Below are 22,074 nucleotides of genomic sequence, written 5' to 3' on the forward strand. Positions count from 1 at the left end.
GAGCTGTAGAGGACAAAAACTGTAGAGGAAGACAGAGATTGGAATACGTCCAGCAAATAATTGAGGACGTAGGATGCAAGTGCTACTCTGAGATGAAGAGGTTAGCACAGGAAAGGAATTTGTGGCGGGCCGCATCGAACCAGTCAGTAGACTGAGTAGACTGATGACCAAAAAAAAAAAAAGATGGTCGCATCCGTATTATGTCGCGGTGAACGCACATTGGAAGCGTTTATGCGTCTATTCGTCATCGCCATACTGGCGTATCACCCGGCTTGATGGTATGGGGTGCCATCGGTTATACATCTCGGTCACCTCTTGTTTGCATTGACGGCACTTTGAACAATGGTCGTTACATTTCAGATGTGTTACGACCCGGACTCTGCCCCTTTCATTCGACCCCTGCGAAACCCTTCATTTCAGCAGGATAATGCATGACCACATTTTGCAGGTCCTGTACGGGCCTTTCTGGATACAGAAAATGTTCGCCTGCTGCCCTGGCCAGCACATTCTCCAGATCTCTCACCAATTGAAAACGACTGGTCAATGGTGGCCGAGCAACTGGCTCGTCACAATACGCCAGTCACTACTCGTGACGAACTGTGGTATCGTGCTGAAACTGCATGGGCAGCTATACCTGTATAGGCCATTGAAGCTGTGTTTGATCTATGCCCAGGCGTATCAAGGCCGTTATTACGGCCAGAGGTGGTTATTCTGGGTACTGGTTTCTCAGGATCTATGCACCCAAATTGCGTGAAAATGTAATCACATGTCAGTTCTAGTATAATATATTTGTCCAATGAATACCCGTTTATCATGTGCATTTCTTCTTGGTGTAGCAATTTTAATGGCCAGTAGTGCAGTTGTGAGTGCAATGTGTCGGAGCTACGAGGGTTGTTCTATGAGTAATGCCCCACATTTTTTTCCTCAGAACATATTTATTGTTAAGTCGGAATTTGGAGTCAATATACTTCAACATGTCTTCTCCATGTCCTATTTTTCTACGCAGTCTGCCTCACGTACTATGTCTGTACGCCAGCGTTGTGGGAAGCATGTATTCCCTGCTGGTAAAAGCTCTTGTTCTGTAGGCGTATTCACTGCATGACCGACACTCTCGTCATCTTCAAAGAGTGTTCTCCGTAGATAATCTTTAAGCGACCCAAAGAGATGGAAGTTCGAGGGTGCCAGGTCTGGACTGTAGGGTGGATGAGGCAATAATGTCCAACCCAATGAGTCGATGTGCTCCCGGGGTCTCAGACTTGTGTGTGGGCGTGCATTATCGTGTTTGAGCAAGATTTCTGCTGAATTCTTGTCCTATCGAACACGTCGGAAAAGGTTCTCGAGTTTATTCAGAGTCTTCACGTATGCCTCTGAATTGATGGTTGACCCCCTTGGCATCACATCCATGAGAAGGACGCCATCACAGTCCCAGAATACTGCCACCATGACTTCTCGGGCAGAAGGGGTTGTCTTGAATTTGTTCCTTTATGGTGAAAGTAGATGACGCCACTCCATGGACTGCCTTTTTGTTTTCAGCGCGAAGTGGTGACCCAGCTTTCGTCTGTCGTAACGATCCGTGACAGAAAGGCCTCTCCGTCGGTCTCAAAAAGCTCCAACAATTCAAATTAAATGGCCTTTCTTTTAATCTTGTGGTCCGCTGTGAGCATTAGTGGAACCCATCATGAGCACATCTTTGAATACCCGAGAGTCTCGGTCGTTGCAGACGCACTTCCAATGCTGACCGACAACTGTAGAGCCAATTGTCGAGTTGTGATGTGCCGGTCGGCACGAATAATGGAATCCACACGATTCAGCATGTCGGGAGTAGTGACTGTGACAGGACGTCTCGAGCGTGGCTGATCATGGAGCTCTGTTTCTGCATTTCCTGAAGCTGAAACTTTCTTTACGCATCGCCCGACTGTACTCCTATCAACTACAGCATATACACTGCACACAAGCTTTATGAATGTTCACCAAGGTTTCTTTTTCTGCCCATAAGAATTCAATAACAACACGCTGATTGTAACGTGAGTCGTAGGTAGGCGCCATTTTGACGCTGTACTTTGGCTCTGCCATCTGCCAGAACGGTTCGAAACTTCACTGGCGCACAGAACAAACATCAAATGAGAAAGACCAACAAGGACGTTTGTCTATGCATATTAATGGCTTTTTTTTAAAAAAAAGTATGGAGTATTACTTATTGAACGACCCTCGTAAGAGAATTCGAATGACGGCGAATTGCTGGTGTCCGTACGGTGTGTGCTTCCGGAACCAAGAGAGACGAAGTATTTAGTGTTTACAGCGGCACTGCATCGAAGAGTTATATCGCATACAGGGGAAGTGGAAAAACATCATCCGGCAAGTCACAACGCGGACGAAAGCGTGTGTCGAGTGATCGTAATAGGCGGTCACAGAAGAGGATTGTGGCGAAAAATAAGACGGCGACAGCTGCAAAAGTTACTGCAGAGCTGTCGCGTTCGCGAACCCTGCCAGCATCAAAACAACATGAAGGAAGCTCCATTAGAAGAGTACTGTATGGCGAGCTGCAATTCGGAAACCACTTACCAGTGGTTCAAATTCCCGTATCGGGAACACGTGGAGCCGAAGCCGCAAAACCTGGAGTACGGAGCAAAAGAAAAATGATATTTGTCAGATAAGTCTTGTTCTACATTGTTTCCAACTACTGGCCGAGTTTACGTCCCAAGAGTGAAACATGGCAGGGGTTCGGTGTTAATTTTGGCAGCCGATCATGGTATTCCATGGGCCCCATGGTTACTCTGTAAGGTCGCATTATTGTCAAGAATTATGTGACCATTTTGGCTGATGTCAACGGGTTTTCTACACCATATGAGGTAGGGTAATGTGCTATGTTCGTGGTGCTTCCATATTTTCGTCCATATTTTGCACGTACGTCATGAAGTACATTCTACTTTTGCAGCTATACTCTGCGAAGTACTAAGAAGCGCGAGGAAAACTATACTTCTCATTGTTCCAATTGTTAAGGCTTTTTCCCGTTTCATTCGTGTCTGGAACCTATGAAGGATGGTTGCTTAAAAAGCCTCTGTGCGCGCTGTAGTTACTCGTGTCTGCTAAAAGCTCTCCGAAAATATATTACGACAATACCGAGAAAAGGACTAAGAAAGCAAAGCGCAGCTTTAAGATGCGCTTTGCCACACACAGATTACTCCACTAGGCTGCTGACAGAACGCAATTCGATAACAATTCGAAATCTGTAGCTTTTGTTCGGAAAAAATTATGAAATAACCTATATTCTAATTCAGCTTTAACGTCAGACACTACTTTTGTCCCACCACACTGCTCCCCTACTTATCAAGAGAAAAGTTGTGCACCAACGTCGTTCCACGTTCTTTTTCTGGTGATCAACTTTTCGCTGCAAAATAAATGCTGCGCATACAGTGGCTGTCAAATCCTTATCCTCTCTCATTATATCGGCCGGTGAAACTGAAATTAAAATGCCGCTTTAACGAAACGGGAGAAACGTCGGCAAATTATCAGAGCCAACTGCAACTCCACATGGCCGAATCCCTTGGCCGCAAGCCCTCGTTTGGTACGGATGAGAAGCCGAACATCAATGCATTGGCGACAAACGTTCGGCCGAATCCAGTGTCTTGGCCGTCGTTGGCCTAGTGAGCAAACAATTGAGAACCTACAGATTGTTCTGGCAGTCAAATTGGTCACTTCACTGGCTGGGCAACGTCAGATGACCGCGTTCTATCAGCTGCCTAGCGGAGTAATCTGTGTGTGGCAAAGCGCATCTTAAAGCTGCGCTTTGCTTTCTTAGTCCTTTTCTCGATATTGTCGTAATATTTTTTAAACTTTCCCATTCACGATTTGTTACTTTGTTTTGTAAATTGAAGTCGAAGGTAACATTCCATGCCTTTTCTTTGTTGGGCTTAGATAAAATATCAGTTTTTAACTATGCTGCCTAAAATGATTTCTAGCAATGTATCATTTTCGAATGGGTAACTGTTGCATGTGGCACATCGGGAGACCTAAAATACACGTTTTATGAATAAAAACCCGTTGACTGTAATTCAGTTTCTCAGATTTTTATTTACGATGCGCATTTCAGAGCGAAATCTACATCGCCATGGTTTCCATGATGCCCTGCTTAGGACGCACTTGATGTAGGTTATTCTATTACAAGGTTTATCGGTAGGTTTAGCGTATTTCGTGCAAATTTAGTCGGTTTGGTGTTACATCACACAGCAAATTCGTGAACCGGATTTGTTTTCTGAGCTAAGGTCAAAACTAATCTGCAGTTAGCGATCTTTATACCATCATCCCCTAGTGTAGTCTGCGGTTAAAACTAATTTAGAATATATGCTGATTTAACCTCTGGACTTGTAAACTAGGCTGTTGAACTCTCTAATCCGGATATTCATGCAACTTTCAGCAAGTAAGAGTTCATATTTAAAAACACAAAATTTCCTTGGAGATTCGTGCTTTACTAGGCAACACGGCGCACTAGGAGCTTTCTTGGACGAACATCTTACGATTGCCAATCCCCTCTGACCTGTTCAGAAGGAAATCAGATCCCATAGTGCTCTGAGCCATTTGAACCATTCTAGCAGCTATGTGATGACATTCAAAACTTGCAGAGTGCTTACGAGCAAGCCTTACGTCATACCAGAGTCACGTGACGTGGCAAGTAATTTATAATGACGACAAAAATTCTGATCTGCGTATCTCGATGCTCACTGCATAGATATTCCTATTCTATGAATTTTGATGCAGTTAGTAGAACTCAAATGTAATTAGCCACGCGGGGTGTGCAAGCGGCCACCCCGCTGCTGCCTTACATCAAGATGCGCGCACACACACACACACACACACACAGAAGCGCGCGTGCGCTGTGCAATGCACCGGTTGTATGGGGCCGCTCGCTTCATTACTACGCGTGTATAGCCAGGCTGGATGCTAACCGCCGGAGCGTTCTTCCCCACCCCGTGCCCTCTGGCGGCGGCTCCCGCATTTTTCAAACTCCGCGACCCGCCGACGGGCCGGATAATGTATTCAAGGCAGAGCTTTAAAGCGCCGTTAAAACCCGCTTGCCCCCTCCTCCCGCTCCCCATCCACCATCGACCCTTAACCGTGGCGCTTCGCCTCGCAGCGCAGCCGCCCGGACCAATCCTTGTTCGCGCCCGCGAACTCGAGCGAGCGCCAAGGGCCGAGAGGAATTTACAAGTGAAATGTTGTGTCGGGCAAGTTTGCGCTGAAATTAATCTCGCGAAATTTCTTTCCTCCTTTTTGGCTTTTTCCGGCATCTGGCAGGAGAACATCCGCCGGCGCTGCTCGCACAAAAGAGCGACGCCCGCCTGCGATGGGAAATGAGGAACGGACCGCGCCGCCGTGTTGGCTGCTCTTTCGGCCTGCCGTCTCTGTTTGTTTTTCTACCTGCATGTCGAGCAGGTTTCGCCTTTCCGAGACCGCGTAAAGTTGAGCCGACCAGACTTTTAACGTGCGCTCCGCTAAATAAATAAATAAAAAGTGTTGCTCCTTCTTTGGTATTTATCCAATCATCTGACAGAACTCTTAATTAATGGAACCTCGCAAGAGAAGAGCACGTTTGATTTCGTTATTCAGCATCGCCACGCAGTTTCTTGCCTTTAACGAGGATAACCGACCGGTAGAGCGAGTTTCGTTGGCTTCTGAGTCTGGAGGAACCGAGTAAAAATCCGGATCGACCATTCCTGTTTGCATTTGATTGTACTACGTCTTGTACTTTCATCTCTGTAGCTAACTACGAAGACTCACAGTAGCCGTGATCCAAGCGAGTAAAACTCAGTTTTCGAATCAGCCAGAACCCATCACAAACGGACTGATTCTTCCATAACTTCTGTTGCCCGAAACCATGTCTGATCACGAGGTGTCTTCGGAGTGTCAGAGTCAATAAGTGCATTGAAATTACGCAGCTCCTTTTAGTCTGTAAACGCCATTAACCTTAGATTACTAAACCCTCGTAAAATTTGCGATTGCAGTAAGGTATAAAACAGGATATTTCGTACTTAATTTAACATGTATCTAATAATACTAAGTCACTAATGCATCACTTATACGTATGGCTTAATTTGAATAAACTTAGAATAGTACAAATAACATTTACCCCCCAATTAGTGTTCTAAGGGTAGAAAGAAAAAGTATTCCCTCGCCCGATGCATCTCAATCCCAGGGCTAATTTTGCAATGTTGAACCGTTTATGCAGCGACCCTCAAAACTGCCTATCGCAAGAGTGCGCAATGAACAGTAAAAAAATGTGAAAAGTAATGGAAACCGAAGGTTTCCTGTTTGTGTGTTGCAGAATCATGTCTGACAGGAAAACACTATAAATAATCATATGACATTGCTTTAGTTTCGCATCTACTGAGTTTCAAATTCCGTTGTTGATGCACTAATCGAACATATTAAACAAAAAAAAAAAAGCATCCAATCCATGAATCAGCGCAAAAACTTGTTAAAACAGTACTAGAAGCATTCGAATAACTTTACATTGTAGCTTCGCTGTCAACATTATTTTAACTGAAAATCCAAGATGTAAATAAAAACGACGCACATTTATAGTGGGAAAAGGGTCAAGGAACATGCCTCGGTGAAGAAATGAGTAATCTTTTAGAGAAAGACTACAGCCAAAACAGAGCGCATAGTTTCCAAGTATTTAAGCACTAGATATATTGTTGTGCTTTGGCTATTCGTCTAACACAGAAACACAATACATACATCAACGCTAATGGTGCGAGCGATTGTGTGGAAAACATAGTTACACTTAACAAAAGATCGCTGAATTAAAACATTAAGCGCAAGGAGTACTGTTTCGAATTCTTGTTCTCCTATTCCGTGGTTTCTTTCAGTATTGTCTTTAGTTCAGATTAAATACATATGTTTCCTTAATTCTTCTATGTATAAGCAGGCTGGTCGAGAAGACACTGATACAACGATGCATCTAAACTGTGTGAAATACCGGGTAAAAATAGACAGAAAAAGTACGATCATACAGATTCCACCACAGTATCCAAGGTTCGCAAAACAGCCGATATTGAAATAAACCGAGTTTGAGTTCGGCATACGACAGAAAATTCTAATAAAATTACAAACTGGTACATGATTTCAGTGTTACGACATTTTAACTTGCTTAGGTGGTGGTGGTGGTTTAGTGTTTAACGTCCCGTCGACAACGAGGTCATTAGAGACGGAGCGCAAGCTCGGGTTATGGAAGGATTGGGTAGGAAATCGGCCGTGCCCATTCATAGGAACCATCCCGGCATTTGCCTGAAACGATTTAGGGAAATCACGGACGGGATTGAACCGTCGTCCTCCCGAATGCGAGTCCAGTGTGCTAACCACTGCGCCACCTCGCTCGGTCTAACTTGCTTAGGTCAGAATTATGTAGAAGAGCCTAAATAAATATTATGCAGTGGTTATTAAATACTGTTACAGTTTTTTAATTGACAAATGTGAACAATTCTGAAATGTTAACGGGTGACTCAAATGAGCCAAGTTCACACTTCCAGAAAAAGTCAAGTGTATGAAATTACCCTTTGTTAACTTCTCGCCATGAGCTACTGGAAACGACTGAGATGATAACTATCCATTAAAATCTCGCATTTACATCATTATCTTTTGTCGCATATGTGTAGTCAGCCGTCGGGAAACATGGCCCCGAAAAAGGAACCATGTCCATGACAGTTGCACGGTTCACATCGGGCTTTGTCTTCGTGCCCATTGCCAACCCGCATTTATTCAAATGAGCTGCTATCTAATGACCTAGCTGCACAAAGCATTAAAACCTGGTCCTTCTTTTTTATCCGAACGAAATGAGGGACCAAATGGTTATGTCATTTCATGGTGAGCGCATCATCTATAATTGTGTAACGGCAGTGGAGTCTGTGACTCGAGAGACTTGGAACGTATGCAGATTATATGCAGCAACAGACACGATAAATAGTGCATGACGAGGTAACGGTCGCTTACTGCAGCTGGGAATCACAAACTAAGATGGCGAGGTACGCTGACATGGCGTAGTGGACGCCTCATGAGCGACGTGAACATCGCAGTCCAAAAGAATTTCCATTTCACAGAAGGGTGCATTTATCTCGGTTGCTAGAAAAAAAGTCTCCATAACACTAACTCACACACACACACACACACACACACACACACACACACACACTAGCACGACGCCATAACATAGGAAATCCAAGATCTTTGTTAACATTATAGCTATAACTACACAAGCACTGAAGAACAGCTAAACTGCTGGAGCTACAATTTTTGTAATTGGAAAAGCGGAATATCACATGGAACTAAGTTGTTAGAAGCGATTCGTTACAGAAGCAAGATGTGTAACTTCACGCCATTACGGAGAGTTCACGTACTATAAGAGCTATATTGTGGGTCTTCACTTCTATTTCCTTATCTCTATACCTTAATTCATTTAAGTACGATCGATTTTTTCCCATGTTTACCGATCCCACAAAAGGCCTGCCTTCACGTGAAGTATGTGTGCATGAAGGATGAACATCGACTAAAGCCGCAAGCACTTGTGGAAATAAAACTAAATCGCATACAAAAGCGCAGACCCAAAAATTATGTCGCTGAAAGGTAACAGTGTAAAGCAGGCAGACAAAACAACTGAATCCAGTCCTACCATAAGTATTGCGACAGTCTGAGTACGAACAGTACGTTAGAACATTTAGTACAATATGTTTAGCAATTACCAGCAACTGAAGGTCGGACGAACACATACAGCTACGATTTACTCTGCAGATCAACGGAAGGCTCTCTACTGTTAACAAAAATAGTAGTTCCATTTCTTCCTTCTGTGATTTTCCAGAGATTACTGACTACAACTGTAGTGACTCAGCTGTTTATCAAAGATCATTTACGTAAACCTTGTTAACCACGCCCTTTGAAGCGAACGTTTAACAATCCATTGTGCGTTACAACGTTCTTACATGGCGCTCGATTGTTATTCCTGTCTGTGCCACTAGAGTGTATTAGTAGAGATGGCGTGTGCGTACAGGAAAAGGCACACGAGAGTAATTTGTTGCAATTACTATGATCGCGCTACACCTCCGTTTTCACAGGGGTGAGGGGCATGATAAGCAGAAAGTTCCTTGTGCGCATGCGCAAAATTAGTAGCGAAGTCCATACGACAAACGTCAGCTTCCTCGTTGTTAGAGTGGTAAGTGGCAACGTTGGTAGTTCAGGTTGTAGCTCAGGCGCCATATAACATTTTTACAAGCTGCTACATTTTCTCCGAGCGCGGGCATAGTACTGTGATCTACATAGCTTATCGTTCCTTACAACCGCCTGACTGTGTATGGACAGCAGAAAAATTTTGCACGCGAAAAGATACATTTAGCTGGAAAAAGGTCCGATTCTGTAAGTTAAATAGTACTAATCAAACCGCATGCTATGAGAAACAGACTGTACGCGCTGGACGTAATTTAGCGAGAAAAAATAGCTTCTGCTAATGCTGCAGGATTCCTATGAACGCGAATTGTAATAACAATATTATACTCCTTTCAACAGTGTACTTTCTGCGCAACAAAATGTTAACTCTTCCTAGTTTGTTGATAAATATTTAGAGAGGCTGACATGCAAACTGCACTGTTCCTACAATGCCATTAAAAAGAGATGATGTTTTTCTGTAGTCATAACTTTAATATGATAGTTAACTCAAAAAACGAGCGTTTTCGGATAATATTGTCACTTGAGTACTATGTAACGGTGTAAAATAACATCTAATCGTCAGACAAGCTGAAGAAAGATTTTGACACAATACAGTGAACCGTTTTTCTTCGCGAACAACGTCTTAATACTTCCACTTCACTTTAAAGAGAATGTTTCTTACATTAACGAACTTGTTAAAACCGAGTATGCGAACTGATACAATACAGTGTTGGCAAAACAGAAATAAGGAAATCACTAGAGAGAGAACACAAGGCTATCTGGATAATAAGATGGGTTAAATCGTCCACTGCTAACGGGCCTAGGTACATTTCAAAATGGCTCTGAGCACTATGGGACTTAACATCTGAGGCCATCAGTCCCCTTGAACTTAGAACTACTTAAACCTAACGAACCTAAGGACAGCACACGCATCCATGCCCGAGGCAGGATTCTAACCTGCGACCGTAGCGGTCGCGCAGTACCAAACTGAAGCGCCTAGAACCGTTCGGCCACAACGGCCGGCCTAGGTAGATTTCCCGGAGCCGTTCCACCTCCGCTACTTCAAACAGTTTTTGAAGATTGCGTATCGGATAGCAAGCAGATGTGTTCAAATTGTTTAAAATGCAGGAATTTTGGGGCCAGATGCCTTGGGCGTACTATGAATCCATCCTGCTTCTTGCGGGTACAACTAATCGGGTGTCAAGACGCTTTATCCGGATGATAGATTACGTCCTCCCTAGACAAATCACTCAACATATACTGGTGAATGTAATCGCCGTTTTCTTACAAAGTATTTTACGTGAAAAGGCTCTGGCTATCATTTTACAAGAACGGAGGATGATGTGATCTGATTGGATTACCTGGTATACTTATTGCGTCTGTGGCCACCTTTTGCCTTGTGTCATGAGTTACACACTGAAAGTAGTGCATCTGGGAAAAGATAAACTAATGTGATTCCACAGATAGATCGACAGGTCATATTTTTGTCTTACAGCCAAAGAACAGTGTGACGCAGCTCTTCACGTGAATCTGTAACTGTTTGGATATCTGGGTAATTATAATTATTTACATGTTTATAAATTTACTCATTTAATCTTCATTCCTCTCTGCAATATTTATCTCCCCCAGCCTGCCCTCGAAGACATCTCACCATTACAAAAATAATTAGTTCTCGGTGTCGGAAGATGTGATCTAGCAACTTTTGTTTCCTTTTAGTCGAGTTGAACCATAAATATCTCTCCTCTACAAGTTGATACAGTTTTAAGTATTTCACAACAACTTGCGATGCTTTAATACTTCAAGAACCAGAGGACTATCCATAGCTTGCATTCTTATCATTAAAATAACTTACGTTATGATTATGTCTTCCAAATTCCTGAAGCTAAAATAAAGGTAATAGCGTTACGTGACAAAGATCCAATTCGAAGCAAAAATGGTTCAGAAACGTGGTATTAGAGGAAGTATCACCTTGCAGCTCTTTGAGTTGTCAGAATGGGCATGATACTAACAAAGCTGGCCAAATTTGGACCATAAATTTTTTTGTTAGAAACAAATAAACAAAATAGCTAAAAGTTTTATGAAATTTGTTAGCAGCCGATTTCAGAGTTTAATGCTAGTAAATTTTTAAACACTGTAGCTGATTGGTGGATCTCTTTCTTCTACAATCAGTCTCAATGTGGAAATGCAGTAAGATTGTTTGACTCTGTGGCCTTTCCACTCATCTCATATGGCAGCAAGAACAAGAAAAGTACCGCCGTTCTGGCCACAGGGGGGCCAACGAAATGAGACCGACTGCTGTGTCATCAACAGTGGTGTCATCAGACTACAGTATGTATGGGCGTTAGGTCAGTTCACTGCCTTCCCGGCCGTTGTCGGGCTGGCGCCGCTACTTTAGTTTCAAATATCTCCTCAGTTGGCATCGCCAGACTGACAAAACCCCGCTCCAATCATACCGCCAAGGAAAAAGAAGTAGAAGAAAAAAATTCAATCTAGACGGGCCAGTAACGTCATACGACAAAAGGTTCAAGAAATGAAACAGTACGTTGAAAATTTAAGGAAGACGCAGTTCAGTTGAAATGAACAAATACTATAAGAGTGAAAGGAGGCTGCTTTATTTGTCATGACAATTTTCAGTTACTTTTGGCCATAAATGTAAATAAAATTGTAAATTTGACACATGTACTCAACCTCCATTGCATCGTTATAACCGTAAATCTGTTCCTGAGACCACAGATCTTGGTCACAGAGGTTAGTTTTACTTTGTCAGAGTAGCAGCCACTGTGTGTTAGTTTGGCAATGCACGGGGGTGAAAGCTGATTGGGAAAAGAGGCAACAAGCCACGTAGTTCCTTCCAGACCACTAGAGGCGCTAGGGGTCAAACGAAGCTGGAATTGACCAATAAGAGCTGTCCAATGGCGGTTGTTGCCCTGTACTGAAGTCTGCGGTTACAGTCGTCTATGTATTTGTTTCTTATTTACTTACTACTAATCTTCATTATAAACAGATTTTTTACTTTAAATTTCATGAAGTTCACCGTGGAATTGAAGAGATTTCCTGCTGAAAAAATGTCCGCAATTAATCCTAAGGTTGTTGTTGTTGTTGTTGTTGTGGTCTTCAGTCCTGAGACTGATTTGATGCGGCTCTCCATGCTACTCTATCCTGTGCAAGCTTCATCTCCCAGTATCTAATGCAACTTACATCCTGCTGAATCTGCTTAGTGTATTCATCTCTTGGTTTCCCTCTACGATTTTTACCCTCCACGCTGCCCTCCAGTACTAAATTGGTGATCCCTTGATGCCTCAGAACATGTCCTACCAACCGATCCCTTCTTCTAGTCAAGTTGTGCCATAAACTCCTCTTCTCCGCAATCCTATTCGATACCTCCTCCTCATTAGTTATGTGTTCTAATCTTCAGTATTCTTCTGTAGCACCACATTTCGAAAGCTTCTATTCTCTTCTTGTCCAAATTCTTTATCGTTCATGTTTCACTTCCATACATGGCTACACTCCATACAATACTTTCAGAAACGACTTCCTGACACTTAAATCTATACTCTAAGTTAACAAATTTCTCTTCTTCAGAAACGTCTTCCTTGCCATTGCGTCTACATTTTATATCCTCTCTACTTCGACCATCGTCAGTTATTTTGCTCCCCAAATAGCAAAACTCCTTTACTACTTTAAGTGTCTCATTTCCTAATCTAATTCCCTCAGCATCACCCGACTTAATTCGACTACATTCCATTATCCTCGTTTTGGTTTTGTAACAATGGAAAATTGTACTGAAATGCAGAAGGATCTGCAGCGAATTGACGCATGGTGCAGGGAATGGCAATGTAGTAGACAAGTGTAATGTGCTGCGAATACGTAGAAAGAAAGATCCCTTATCATTTAACTACAATATAGTAGGTCAGCAACTGGAAGCAGTTAATTCCATAAATTATCTGGGAGTACGCATTAGGAGTGATTTAAAATGGAATGATCATATAAAGTTGATCGTAGGTAAAGCAGATGCTACACTGAGATTAATTGGAAGAATCGTAAGGAAATGCAATCCGAAAACAAAGGAAGTAGGTTACAGTACGCTTGTTCGCCCACTGCTTGAATACTGCTAAGCAGTGTGGGATCCGTACCAGATAGGGTTGATAGAAGAGATAGAGAAGTACCAACGGAGAGCAGCGCGCTTCGTTGCAGGATCATTTAGTAATCGCGAAAGCGTTACGGAGATGATAGATAAACTCCAGTGGAAGACTCTGCAGGAGAGACGCTCGGTAGCTCGGTACGGGCTTTTGTTGAAGTTTCGAGAACATACGTTCACCGAGGAGTCAAGCAGTATATTGCTCCCTCCTACGTATATCTCTCGAAGAGACCATGAGGATAAAATCAGAGAGACTAGAGCCCACACAGAGGCATACCGACAATCCTTGTTTCCACGAACAATACGAGACTGGCATAGAAGGGAGAACCGATAGAGGTACTCAAGGTACCCTCCGCCACACACCGTCAGGTGCTTTGCGGAGTAAGGATGTAGATGTAGATGTTCATCTTATATCCTCCTTAAGACATTTAATTTTCAGTACATAATTAAGATTACGCACGTTTTCTGAACGCAATACGACAACTGTGTTCCGCCTCCGCGTGCTCCTGCGCAAGTTTCAGTCATAGAGTACTTTTGTACAGAGTGTAAGAAGAGACGGAAGGAGTTTGTGAAGATGGAACAGGTTTAAAATGCTAATATAAGAAGTGAAGAAGAAGAGTAACGCTTGTGAGGCACACGTGGTGGAAGAAGCCGCATCACTTGTCCTATATAGGAGAAGGGAGAGTGGGGCCGCACCTGATGTAATTGGCGCAGCGCGGCCCTCTTCCTCTTTTTGTGCGCCCAGAAGGGCCTAGGGCCCCCGCAGGGCCGAGGGCCGCGGGGGTAGGAATCCCGGCTCCATTTACGGCGGCTGCCGCGGCTCGGCGCTCATTAAAATACTTGGCGTTCCTGGGGCGGGTTTTATGAGCTGTTTTATTTATCGGCCCGCCCGAGAGCCCCTTAAGCGGTTCCGGCACACGGCAGGCGTCGCTGCCGCCCGCAATTGTCGACAACGGGACTTTTTTTTACACCTCCTCGCCGACGGACAGTTCTCGCAGAAAATAGCCTGTCACCATTCCCGATATTCCCACGATCCGACACAACTTATTATCCGAGAGCGTGCAGTATATTGCGACATTGCCTTTAGTAATTAACATGGCACAGCGACGAAGCTCACTTAGCAAATGATTAATTACGTGGCGTGCCGGAGATACCAGCCACTCGAGACACATCAACTTCCGAGGCTACTCGAAGCTGTTTGCCGACGGTGCCACAGTACACAGGAAAACTGCAAAAATAGGAAGTTGTAGCGAAAAGCAGGATGACTTCGCAACTATCATTTACTCCAGGCGAATGATTCCCAATCTGGGGGTAATTATTGCTTAGAAGTGAAATGAAGTTTTCTGAGGGGTAAAAGCGAAACGATATGACTCTGTTTCATTCACGAAAAAATGGTTCTGAGCACTATGGGACTTAACATCTGAGGTCATCTGTCCCCTAGACTTAGAATTACTGAAACCTAACTAACCTAAGGACACTACACACATCCATGCCCGAGGCAGGGTTCGAACCTGTGACCGTAGCGGTCGCGCGGTTCCAGACTGAAGCTGCTAGAACCGCTCGGCCACATCGGCCGGCTTCATTCACGAAACTAGACTATTTTCAAAAGATCGTTAGTATTATCACGATTTTGTAAGACTCCAATATTGATTACATAAGTTATCAATGATTACTTTTCTCAATTAATAGCATTAATGCGGTGGAGGTTTCAGGTTCCTCGCATAGTCCAGCCACTACAGACGTATGTTGTGCTCTGTCCCACACACCGCTAATGATAAAAGTGAGAAACATACGTAACAAATGCTGCATATTTCAAGCAAATGACTTCTCCAAGTTGTAGACAGCACCTGCAGCAGTCCATAACTTGCTTCATTACTCGCTTCAAAACAGATAAACGAATTAATTGACAGCACGACGCAGCGGTAACTACATAAGGGCTACTATAGCACTTCAAACAGTTTTATTATTATTATTATTATTATTATTATTATTATTATTATTATTAGAGTGGTCAGACACAAAGCATTGACAGCCTAAAGTCGTCCAGTTTCTACCAGTTCAGAAGTAAGGAGTGCAGCAGTTAAATGATTTACTAACACAAAGTACAGTGCACACTTATGAACTCGTCTGATTTTAAATGGTCTTGCAGTATGCAGGTCAAGCAAGTGCCGCAATGGAGAGGGACAATGCAGGGGCAGCACTTTTTGTAACAAGTGTGTACAACGATTAGCGTCCGATGTTCCGTAAGTCGAAAGCCACGAGGCTTCATTTGAAAAGGACGCCCATGCACATAGCCATGGCTGTATATGAAATTCGAACTTATAGGCAGTCTTAGCGACAGTCATTCTTTCCGCGAACCAGTCGCGAATGGAGCAAATACCTGGCTCTTAATGTAGAGAAATGCATCGTCATGAATACGCTCGATATACGTCGACTAAAAATACAGGACTAATGAGGCACAGCTAAGCCATGACATGGGTAGAGAAATGAAGCGGAACAACAACAGAAACACAGTGGTGGTTACAGAAAAAACCAGTCTACGGTTCTGTGGAAGAATACTGGAAAACTGTAGTTAATATGCGAAAAAGAGGACGCATACAAAACGTTTTTACTGTCATTACCATAATACTGTTAAATGTGTGGGACTCATATTAGGTGAAACTTGCGGGGAGACATGTTTGACTATTGAGAAAATGTATCAGAAAGGCTGAGAAACTTACCTAGCAGACACTCAAAGAAAGATGCCGCGCGTCTTCCTAAAGCCCGCTTACAAGACGTTAAGAATAGTCTCTCAGGCCAGAAACCAGGAATATTCTTCAATCCCTTAGGTAGTTTCCGGGAAAGATCGTGTAGATACTGTAAGTAGGCTGTCTAGGTTTTTATAGTGGTAACGCCACGTAGCGCTCTGTATGAAAATCACTGGCTGTGCTGTGTGCAGTCTGTGGCTAGTTTTGCATTGTTGTCTGCCGTTGTAGTGTTGGGCAGCTGGATGTTAACAGCGCGCAGCGTTGCGCAGTTGGAGGTGAGCCGCCAGCAGTGGTGGATGTGGGGAAGTGAGATGGCCGATTTTTGAGAATGGATAATCTGGAGGTGTGTCCATCAGAAACAGTACATTTGTAAGAATGGATGTCATGAACTGCTATATATATTATGACTATTAAGGTAAATACATTGTTTGTTCTCTATTAAAATCTTTCATTTGCTAACTATGCCTATCAGTAGTTAGTGCCTTCCGTAATTTCAATCTTTTATTTAGCTGGCAGTAGTAGCGCTCGCTGTATTGCAGTAGTTCGAGTAACGAAGATTTTTGTGAGGTAAGTGATTTGTGAAACGTATAGGTTAATTTAGTCAGGGCCATTCTCTTGTAGGGATTACTGAAAGTCAGATTGCGTTGCGCTAAAAAAATATTGTGTGTCAGTTTAAGCACAGTCGTGTATAATTGTTCTAAGGGGACGTTTCAATACAACCTGTCAAACAGCAACTCACACAGATGGCCAGTCTCCTCAGATCATTTAGCAATGAAATGGGACGAAAACTGAAATTAGTCTCTGCCATGTATTTCACAGTGATTCCCAGAGCACAGAAATATGTGTAGAAGGGAAGAAGTTTTAGTAGTACCGAAGTACCCTTCGCTACACACATCTGGATTGCTTGTGACGGGTAAATCTAGATGAACATGCAGATAGTGCCGAACGATGCCCGACAGAAAAAAATGGTTCAAATGGCTCTGAGCACAATGGGACTTAACATCTGAGGTCATCAGTCCCCTAGACTTAGAACTACTTAAACGTAACTAACCTAAGGACAGCATCCACATCCATGCCCGAGGCAGGATTCGAATCTGCGACCGTAGCAGCAGCGCTATTCCGGTCTGACGCGCCTAGAACCGCTCGGCCACATCGGCCGGCGCCCGACAAAAGGCAACTGCTAGCTAGAGCAGTGTAGATTAGTGCTCACATGTGTCCATTCAGGTGGTACGAGCGCTTGACAGGGTCACCAGCGTGTTCGAGCATTTATAATTTATGCGGGAACACATTTCTACAGAACCTGGGGCTGTTGCTTTTCGAGGTAGCATCTTACTTAATTGGAGAACCAAAGCAAAAAAAACTGGTTTTAGTGAGGGACTGGTATGTAGTTTAGCTCGACGTCTAGGTTAGGTTGTAAAGTAACACTTTGTGAGTTGCCAAACTCAACAAATGTGAAAGTAAAAAAATTACCTGCGTGTCGTGGGCTCTGGAGTAATCTCCACACTTTCCATTTCCTCCCAGGTGTCACTCTGCACAACTGTAACAAAGTCGGTCACCAGAGGGGTTATAGCCGTGGAGCGAATTATTGGGCCCCTTGTGAGAGAGGTGGCCAACTGAAGCTGGTAAAACCCAAAAAGGTTAGCACTGCTGTTTTCAAGACAGGACTCGTCCCAGAGGAGTTGCAGCGGTGATAATGGAGGTTGCTTGACACGTACTATGATACTTGGTTACCATCAATAGCAGAACTACCTGTCTACAGAAAATTTACATATGAATTTTGATGAGTGTCGCGTATCGCGGCGAAAAATCGTTTCGTTTCGAGACCCAACTGTTGCCGCCCGTTGACGCTTATCTTCCAAGAACTGTATCCAAGTGGGCGAATCAGACGGGTTGCATCGTGTACATAGTTGCACGCATCCAACACTTGTTTAGTAACGCCCACAACATTAACCAGTTACACTCGATGTAGAGAAACTAAATTCACTCATTTTGTCTGTTTCGTGATAACTTTTTAGTATTTACCTCTCTTTATTTCTTGTGATCGCTCCAGTAATTCAGCATCGATAATTTTCATTTATTGGGCTTCTCGTGCTAAGATCTGTGTGATAGTAATGTATGACATCAACCTTGTTCCAGCATCGTTTCCGTTTCTGTTGTGCGCTATTGCTGCGAGTAAATTACAATAATTTTGATCCTTTCTCCGTTGAAAGAAAGTTTTTTAGAAATAGTAATATCCCTTTTTCCTTTGTGTAAGAGTACAGAAACAATAGTCATCAAAACGCTGTAATTGTTTCCGGTATTCACTCCTTCTGTCTACCATCAACAGACTTCAAACTACTATCGAACTTTCTCCCTGCTGCAAAGGGCGAAAGTGTAGCAGGGGAAGGCTCAACCAAATAATAAAAAAAATAATCATTGTGGTAATCTGTACATAAAAATATGTGATGTGCATGTCTATGGGAGCATATACACTGATCAGCCAAAACATTATGATCACCTACCTAATGGCCGGTATGTCCACCTTTGGCATGCATAACATCGGCGATGCATCATGGCCTGAAAGCAATGAGGCCTCAATTGGGCGCCGGAGGGAATTGGCACCACATCTATACACACCAGTTACGTAAGTACCGTAAATTCCAGGCAGGGGGGGGGGGGGGGGGGCGATGAGCTCTGACGCCAAGTTCATACACATCCCAGATGTGTTCGATCAGGTTGAGATCTGGCGAGTTTCATGGCCAGCAAGTCAATTGGAACTCTCCACTGTGTTCCCCGAACCACTCCATCGCACTTCTGGTCTTGTGAGGAGGCGCATTATCTTACTGAAAAATGTCACTGCCATCTGGAAACATGAGGGTCATGAAGAGGCGTACGTGGTCTACAACCAGTGTATGATACTTACTACTTGGCCATCATTGTGCCTTGCACGAGCTCCACAGGACCCACAGATGCCCACGTGAATGTTCCCAAGAGCATAATGGAGCCACTGCCATCTTGTCTCTGTCCTGCAGTACAGATGCCAGGGAGCTGTTCTCCTGGAAGATGACAGATTAGCGCCCTCCCACAGGCATGATGAAGGAAGTGTCGGGATTCATCAGACCATGCAGCGGTCTGCCAGTGCGCCAATGTCTAGTACTGATGGCCAGCTGCCCATTTCAGTCATAGTTGCTGATGTCGAGGTATTAACATTGGCACATGCACATGTCTTTGGCTGCAGAGGTCCATCATTAGGAGTGTTCGGTGCACTGTGTCCAACATTAAAGTCTGATGTTAGTTCCACCACAGTTTGCTGCCTGACCTGTTTTACCAGTCTGCCCAACCTACGACGTCCGACATTTATAACGAAAGTTGGCCGCCCAACCCATCTCGGTTTCTCCACGTGTTGAAGACACTCATCATAGCATTCCTCGAACACCCAACTAGTCGTGCAGCTTCCGAAATGCTCGTGCTCAGTCTCTGGGCCATCACAAGTTGCCCTCGGCCAAACTCAGGTAGATCTCGCGCCTTTCCCATTCTACACACGGACAGCACACTCCCTGCCACTAAATGCACCGTGCGTGTGTGTGACTAGCAGTTATTCCTCGCCAGGTGACGCTGCTATCGCCTGGACGGGTTTATGCCGATGGTATGTAGGTGGTCATAATTTTCTCCCTTATCAGTGTATGTGGGAAATAGTGTGGTAGTGAAATGACAAGTTCGCAAATATGTACTGTAAACAACAGTGACATTATGCAATGCATCAGATGGCTATATGACAGATCAACGCCACATAAGAAACTGAGAAGGTTCCAACCGGGGCAGCTATGGGGCGTTGAATTTGGTGTGGGAGGTAGCGTGTTCGAATCTCTGAACAGTCGAACTGTGGAAGGGTTTCTGACGGTTAGAAAAATAGTAGCAGGAGGGAACAGCGGTACTTATTTCTTAATAAAACCGCTGTCGCGTACTCCCAACGTTAGACGAAATTTTGGCAAGTACTTCAATTTTGACTAATTCTGCTAATAATATTCGCTTTAAATGCCCCACTCAATGAATGTTAAACGTAAAAAATAAATAAGCAAAGATACGCATATGAGAAAGGAAAGGAAATTCAGTTTTCCATTTCACTTGACCAAGTTCACTCCTACGACGAAAAAAGAAAGAGCAACAAGAAAGTAAGTGTGTGTCGACCTGTATGATGACACTACAAACTCAATTTTAGCTTCGTACACCTCTCATACTCTGAACTGAAATGTGCGTCGGGAAATGCGTAGTAGCAAAAACGTTAAAAATTCAGGGAAAGTCGTCTGCCATCCGTAGTGAACAAATGCGCATGCGCGGCGAGAGAACAGATGAATGTCGGCGGTCGCGTGGCGCCGCGCCCGACAGTCTGCAGCATTACCGCCCCGCAGGGCCGGAAACAAAAGGAACACGGCGAGGAAAGAGTAAAATAAAACGCGGCCCAAGGCAGGCAGGAAGAGGCCGTAATTAACGTGACGTCACGCAGAGCAATGACACGAGACGAGCCTGCTGCGTCCATTAGCTCCCCTTTTTTGTCGAAACTAAAAGATGGGAGGGAGTACAATTTACATATACACTTTAAAGCAGTTAGGACCGAATGAAAAAAAAAATAAAAAAGGCAGCAGGAGGAGCAGGAGGTGAGGAGCTTAATGGCACATTGTGTTTCCCTTGTCAGCGCTTGCGTCCATCTGGACCCGGTCGGACAGGGGTTTGTTGCGCTACGGTGTAGAACGGCAGGATCCAAGAGAAGATCTCATTCATCACATTTCTGGCTGATGGTTAGCAACGTCTGTTTGCAATTGAACTATGTTTCTTTTACGGAAAAATTCGATTTCTTTTTTCCCCCACTTATTATTTCACTTGGGGAATTACTTCATAATATGTTCATATTTCCAAACGTGGTATTCGTCACAACTTATACTTCAAATAGACAGCTGTTCGACTTATTCATTATTTCTCAACGGCTTCGTGTGTAATGCCGCAGATATACAAGTAACTCGCTAATCTGTACGACAGCTAACCCTGTCGTATAAAAATATCCTTTAAGCACAATGAAATAAACTCCTATGCACACTCCTTTGTCGCGTAAGACTCTTAAGGGATCCCTAACAGGGCAAGTATTCAAATTTGTATTCAATAAACAGCTATTATAAAGTGAGAAGCTAAATAAAGCTGCCTCAAAAGGCAGAGACATTTAACACCACGCCTCTAAGATCCAAACTCGTTTGTTGATTCCGTTATCAGTGCAGCAATCTCGCCCTTTGATTAAAAATATGTACTGTCTATTTATCCATTATATTTGTAAAAATGATGGAACACTATCCCTACAGCTCTGATCTAGTCTCGCAAGACGTTCTTCATTCACAAAAAGTGACTCGTTTGTTAAAAGATGATTCTGAGGCAATGAAAGGATCGAGCTGAGCAAGCTCAGATGTCAACAAACTGATGAAAACTGTTGATGTAGCCGCGAGAAATGAAGCGACGCAGTTGTGTATGGTAATAACCATTTTAAAAAAAGTGAGATAAAAAGGTTTATCCTCCTGAACTTTCCTAGTACCAAGTGGAAGTGTAAATGGTGTATCAAAAATTAGGGCACAAACGCTCTTTGTTTATTTTTCATACCAAGCGCAGAAAGAGTTATGTGTAGGTATGCCTGGAAATGCTTGTTTTATGGTTTTTTTTATTGAGGCATTCCACGGAATGTACAGCAGCAAGTAGACGAATGGTTTGATTTATCCTTTATGGGTCTACGGAACATTTCATTTAGACCGAGACGCATAGACGATCTCAACCATCCAACACAGATAGATGGGTATGTATGGAGAACCAGCAGTTTCGCCTGACCATAATTCTTTGGATTTCTAATTACCGCCTCATCTTAGAGAATTGGCAGTGATGAACGCAAGCAGCCAACCAAAAACGCGAAGAAATATAAGTACTGACTTATTCCCATAAAATACGAAACGTGAGCTGTTTTATAATCTACAAATAACGCATATCAAA

At 43.5% G+C, this 22,074-nt stretch overlaps 1 protein-coding gene across 1 annotated transcript in view; it reads right to left on the bottom strand.

Moving 5' to 3' along the window:
• Positions 1–22,074, bottom strand: part of LOC124795728 (vegetative cell wall protein gp1-like) — a 598,084-nt gene that overhangs the window by 40,874 nt on the left and 535,136 nt on the right. The window contains exon 6 of the mRNA XM_047259811.1: positions 17,545–17,693. Within this exon, the coding sequence (XP_047115767.1) occupies positions 17,545–17,693 (149 nt within the window). The remainder of the gene's footprint in view (positions 1–17,544; positions 17,694–22,074) is intronic.

This window comes from Schistocerca piceifrons, chromosome 4 (genome assembly GCF_021461385.2).
Source record: "Schistocerca piceifrons isolate TAMUIC-IGC-003096 chromosome 4, iqSchPice1.1, whole genome shotgun sequence".
NCBI classification, from domain to species: Eukaryota; Metazoa; Arthropoda; class Insecta; order Orthoptera; family Acrididae; genus Schistocerca; species Schistocerca piceifrons.